This window comes from Limulus polyphemus, unplaced genomic scaffold (genome assembly GCF_000517525.1).
Source record: "Limulus polyphemus unplaced genomic scaffold, Limulus_polyphemus-2.1.2 Scaffold3386, whole genome shotgun sequence".
Lineage (NCBI taxonomy): Eukaryota > Metazoa > Arthropoda > Merostomata > Xiphosura > Limulidae > Limulus > Limulus polyphemus.
In genome coordinates, this window is record NW_013668996.1 from 113,045 (window position 1) to 119,660 (window position 6,616).

Here is a 6,616-nt window from a genome sequence, read left to right on the forward strand (position 1 = left end):
TAGTAGTAGGTTAAGTTTAAGTTAATAAGTAAGTAAGTAGTTAGTTACGTTAACTTACTACTTACTACTTACTACTAAGTAAGTACGTACTATATATATATATATATATATATATATATATATATATATATATATATATATACCCATACATACATACACACACACACATGCTAACGAACCACCTCTCAAAAACTAAGATGTTGCCCCTGATGTTGCAATGGGACCACTGAAGGAATAGCATGTGTTCTCATCCCAAAAAATCAAAGGATTTGAGGGAAGCCCACAACCCCAGAGATAAAACCATTCTTGTAAGTAAGAGCCTGACTGCCTGTTCCATACCCTGGAGCTGGATGGGTGGTGGGTGAGATGGGTGTAAAACATGGTGAAAACTTGTACAACCCAGCAGAAGACATATGGTGTTGATGCTAGAACAAAGACTAGATCCCTGAACTGTAGAATTTGATCCCTGTATACAAAATGTAACTAAAGGCAAGATAAATTAATTATGAGAATGTGGAGAAATGCCTCAGCAACCTCCAACTTGGGCATCCACAGACCTGGCTAAGAATGCCAATGTATGGTGAGAAAGGACTCAATTGTGGACTGGGAAGGAATGAAGAATGGGTTGAGTTGAGAAAAAAATACTATCATCTGCGATTCTCCCCTTGTCTCAGGTACAAAGAAATAGTAATAAAATCCCGGAAGAATGGGATCAACTGTGACAACCACCCCTGTGATCAGTAACTCTGATAGCCATAAAATGAAAATCCACACCCTATTTGTCAGATGGAATTGGTACACAGGGTAAGAGGATAATGGAGAATTGAATGGAAAGGCCAACCTTGATACCAGAACCTGAAGTACCCATGAATTTGCACTGAAGGAATACCAGGTGTCCATCAATAGTTGTAACCTCACTCTAACTGACTTCTCCTCCACCTAATTTGATATCAACATCATTGGCATCGGTTAATTCAAATGGAGTGGCCCTGAAACTAAAGTCTGAGTCTATTCAGCTGCTAGAGCCAAAAAAGGACTAGAGGTCAATAAAACAAAAAAGCAAATGGGTGATGGCAATTCACAATACAAATGCTTCTGGGACACCCACAAACATCAAGGGACGATAAAAAGAAGCCACATGTAACACTAAGAGGCTACAGAAGGTAGACAAAATCCCATCACCAAAGCATCTCTACAGAAGGAACAGAAGCAGTCAGTCTGACCAAGGCAGAAGTCAGTAAGAGACCCCATTCGTCCACAAATGGATGTGGGGACCATTGATAGTTTGCTAGCTATTTGCAGGGGAAAAAACATCACAAAGCAAGTATGAGAAGGAAACAAATACAGAAAAAAGTGAATGGTTCAAAATGATCATATGAACCAACCTGAAACCCCAGACATCCAGAATTAAATGATTTTAGTCTGTGAAATTGAAGAAAAAATACATCCACTTGGAGGTGGAAAGCCAAAGCATGCCAACAGACAAATAAGGATACAAGGTATATCTATCCCACCATGTAATAAAGCAGTAAATCTCTCAACATAAACCAGGAATATCAGGTGAAGATGCAAAAAAAACTAACTAGTCCCCTCCCCAACTGTTCCACCATCGAGGGAGGAGTAGACTCAAAGGTCACAGAGAAAAGCCCCAAAATCTCATAACCCCAAATAATTAATTGTAGAAAAAAAGTAGGAGATGGATGATCCAAACTGGACTCGTGAGAATCCAACTTAGGAAAGAAAAGTGCCAGAAAAACCAAGTCCAAATTCTCCCCAGAAGAACCAGGATAAAAAAAATTGCAGACCCCATAAGAAAATGCCCTAGGCCTGAATGTATGTCTCCATTATCCAACAGATCAAAACACAGACAGCCTCAACTGAGAGTGACCCCACCCCCCAACTGTAGAAAGACACTAGATAACAAAGGAGGTATATGGGAGGGGAGGTCAGCTTAACCGCTGTTCTGACAATGGTAATATAGGAATTCATACCTGCAAACATCATGTCCATAGTGGAATGTACCACAGCACTTCCTCAGAGAAAACTGTGACCAACACTTTGTCAAGAAAAGTGATATAGTGTCAGAATAGAGGGTGTGTTGACATGGGTGGAGAGATTTGCAATTAGATACTGCCAAGGGCATTGAAGTGTAGTATAAAAAACTGGAGCATGCGAGACCACTGCTTAGATGAGCAAAGCCAATATTGAGGAATTACTAAAATGGCAGTGGAGGGTAAGTATGTGGAATTACATTTACAATGTTAACAGTTCATAGAGTGATAAGGATTACGACTTCCATGATTCATACTAAGTTTATAAGGATTATTGACAGTTACCTTTCTATAATGATAGACCATCATCATATCTAAGATTATTAAATAAATATTTTACATAAATGTTGGTTCATTTGCCAATAAAGCATTGTATTCCAAAAACTATGATTTTTTTAAAATAAGATATTTTGCACAACAAAGTATAAAAACTTGGTTCCAATATATCAAAATCTTAGGCTTATTCATGGAAATGTTGTATGCCAAATATTATAACTTTCCATTAAGCCATTTGGAATTAACAGTGGAAGTACAATAATTATTTTTACAAACTTCAGGTGGCCCTCAGGACATCCGAGTTATAATTATGTGCATAAAAAATATCTTTCTTTAAGGCATTTAATGTTCTATCAAAACATGAATATGGTATATTACATATGATACTTAATAACATTTGTAAAACATCTTTACTTAAACTTAAAGTCAACTTTCATATAATGACATGGAGTCATACCCTTAAACTACTCAACAACCTTAATAAAGATACCATATTTGCAACCACAAAAATATTAAAATTCCTTTAAGTTTAAATAAATATGCAGTTCATCATCATTGCCGCATGAAATACCCTTTCACGATTAGGAGAAAGAAAAAGTCCAACCAAAATTTATTATTTAACACAATTGAAAAATACAAAATCATAATTGCAAATGTATCATGCAGGTCCTTTAAACAACAACCAAAGAAACGAAAAAAAAAAAGAAAAGAGTACAACATTACACACTCCTTTAAACTACAAAATTACACTAAAAGTAAAAATATAACTCATTAACATAAATAACACACAATAATGCAAAAGCTTAAAACTTTAAAAGTTAAAGAAATGAATTATTCCTTTAATTTTAAAAATGTTAAATCCAAAATAAATCCCTTTATGCACAGAAAAATCGTACACAAACGTAAATATTATAAATAGAAAAAATTAAGCACCCCTTAACATAAAGAACTGAACAACATTAAATAGGAAATACAAGATACATTTATAAATACAATATTTTAAGTTTAATTATACACCTAACTCAATTGAAAGCTCAAGGACCAAACCCTTCACCTATATGACTAGTCCTGGTAGTGGTACTAGAAGTAGTACAAGTAGATAACAAATCAGTTTTTAATATTAATTTTTATTATATATGATACACATACTGATGATACAAAAAGTTTGATTTCTTTTTGTTTGTTTATTTTTTTTTTAAGCTTGAAAAAAATTCAACAAAAATCACAAAAACTGCACCAACCTTTAACATTATGAAACTTACACAGAAACTAAACACCGCTTAACCTCAAACTCCAAACCAATACATTATATTTATTGAATGCGCATAACAGGGGGTCGTTTAAATAAAATGGTAATACTTAGTTTCTGTTAGCCTCAGTTCTTATTTTTCGTTTGAAGATGCCAGGTAAGCTTGGTGAAAGTTGCGACAACATAAAGAAAAGTTTTCCTTTGTACAACCGACAAAACTTTTTCTGAAATTAAAATAACAACATAAAAATAGAGTTCGTTATAATATTTAATACAAGTATCAATTATTGTCCCATGAGAACGTTGTATTTGACATCACGTTTTACATACGGGTGGTACCTTGGAAAATGCTCGTTACAAGTTAGTTTCTAATATTCAGGGTTCGTTATAACAAGACTGGAATGTAGTTTAAATGAACAATACTATATAGTATTGTGAAGTAGCGATTTTTGTTATGAGTTAACTGTGAAATGGGCGGAAAATGTTTATTAGAGAAACACTTGTAGAGTTTGGCCAAGAATTTAAGAAACAGCAGCAAACACCCTCCACAGTTTTATGTATTAGGTCGTCAGGAAATTAATGTTGCTTTATTTTAGATGAAAAAACCTGAACAACTTATATATCTAAACAACACATTTATTAAATGAAATAGTGTCCATTTTTATTGATGATGCTTTTCCATCTTACACTCAAGTTGTTAATGCCCTGTTTAAAGAAATCATTTGGCTTTAAAGCAAAAAACATGTCGATATCCTTTTTAACACCTTCCACATTTGCCAACATTTGCCCATAAAGATGGTGTTGTAGCGAACGAAAAAGATGGTAATCTGATGGTGCCACATCTGGAGAATATGTTGGGTGGGGAGAAATTTCCAACCCGACTCCATGATCCTGTGATGCGTCAAACGTGCCACATGTGGATGTGCATTGTCGTGGGGAAGAGTGAAGGGCGTTTCTGATGAAAGGCTTGATTTAAATGTTCCAATTGCTGACTATAGATCTCTATATTGACAGTCTGTTGTAGATTGAGGAGTTAGAAATGACTTTCTCCTTTGATAGAGTAATATCCAGTTCAATCATGGGAAGACACTACAAAAAAGAAGCATATTAATCAAGAGCTGCCACTTCAAGGATTATGCTATTGCTACGACAGCGGAAGTCACGTGATCTGGGAGCATGCGTGGTGAATTTCTCGAATAATTAGGGAACTCCGCGAATGCTGGAGATGCCTCTTTGTTAGTATATAAGCCTAGAAGAGAAAAGCCAGAGAAGAAGCGAACGGTAGTTACAGTGAGTTTTGGGTAACTTACGATTCTGTTTCGAGCTAGTGTGTGTTTTGCACTCGTAGAGAGCAAAATTATCGAGATTAGGAATCACTTGATTTATAGCGTGTATTATAAAAGTTGTTAAGTTTAAAGTGACGAGAAACATACTGACTGTGGAATTGCTGTATACTAAAAGTGTGTATCGAGAAATAATAGAGTGGTTTAATCAAGAAGGGAGTTGTATCGCTAAAGTTCCTCGGAAAGAATTTATACCAGAAATTAACAAACAAGCAGATAGTAACAAATTGGTGTCACAGACAAAAAAAGGAAAAATAAAAGAAAGATGGAAACGAGAAGTGGCAAATCAAACTACGACTTAGCAGATTTGATGGCAACAATACAAGAACGAGAAAAGAAACAATGAGAGAGATTACAGCAGTTGTTGGAGGAAAAAACAAGAAACGAGAAGAGAGATTACAACAGTTGTTGGAGGAAAAAGAAAGAAACAAGAAGAGAGACAACAGCAGTGGCAAGAAAACTTGCAACAGTGGCAGCTCGAACAGCAAAATAAACAAGAGAGATTACAGCAGTTGTTGGAGGGAAAGAAAAGAAACAAGAAGAGAGACTACAACAGTGGTTGGAGGAGAAAGAAAAGAGACTACAGCAGTGTCAAAAAACCAGCACTAGTGGAAACTGGAACAAGAAAGGAAGCAAGAAGTATAAATGGAAAAGATTAGTAAATCAGTCCTAGACAACAGGAAGCCCCTTCCAGACCCCGCAGCTAAACCCTAATACAGACATCTTCAGTCCTGCCAGAAGTCACATTCCAGACATGAATGTTAGCAATAGGGGTGATCTAGTACAAAGGAAGCCACAGGAATTCGATGGGAAGGCACCGTGGGAAGCATATAGAGCACAATTTAAGCTACTGGAAGAAATGAATGAATGGACAGAGGAGCAGAAAGCAGTGTACCTGGCAAGGAGCCTGAAGGGACAATCACTGGAAATACTTGGATAGTTGTCAGTAGATGACAGGCACAACTATAGAGCACTGGTAGCTACTCTAGACCTCAGGTATGGAACTCAAAATCAGTCCAAAATCTACAGGGCTAGATTTAGGACTAGAGTCCATGCTAAAGGGGAGAGCGTGCAAGAGCTGGCGCTGAGGGATCAGTTTGAAAATGCCTTGAAAAGTAACGCAAACACACCCCTCTACTATACAAGATGCAATGGCCAAAGCTCTTGAATTTGAATCCTATGTTAAGTCCAGTACAGAGGTACCAAGGTTGGTACAGTTATCAGGATTCAAGGCCAGAAAAGGTCAGCTTTCAGAGAAGTTTGAGGGACTTTGCTGGCACTGTAACAAACCGGGGCACAAGAGAGCTCAATGCTGGAACTTCAACGCAGGGAAGATGCCATGGCAGGAAAGGTTGCTACCCAGAAAGACTGTTGGAACTGTGGAGAGCAAGGACATATGAAGAGATAGTGTAAGAAGAATACTACCAATATGACAGCTTCGGGAAACCAGTAGTGGTTGGTGTTGAGGGACGCTCACCAACCCCCATTGTGAAAGTTCCAACAGCTAAGTTTAAAATGCAAAGCACACATAGTGTCTACGTGACAGGAAAGCTGGATGGCCAGAAGTGCAACTTTGTCATAGATTCTGCATCCCAGCAAACCAATGTGAGTATCATGGTGCTGGATCACAAAGGAGTACCAAAAGCCATACAGAAGCTCTGTGGTGTGACAGGACATTATACAAGGTTGTGGGGACC

General features: G+C 37.0%; 1 protein-coding gene across 1 annotated transcript in view; it reads right to left on the bottom strand.

Annotated features, from left to right (window-relative positions):
• Positions 1 to 3,764, bottom strand: part of LOC106469268 — a 59,773-nt gene extending 56,009 nt beyond the window's left edge. The window contains exon 1 of the mRNA XM_022397740.1: positions 3,569 to 3,764. Coding sequence (XP_022253448.1) covers positions 3,569 to 3,577 — 9 coding nt within the window. The 5' untranslated portion in view covers positions 3,578 to 3,764. The remainder of the gene's footprint in view (positions 1 to 3,568) is intronic.
• Between the last annotated feature and the right edge of the window lie 2,852 nt (positions 3,765 to 6,616).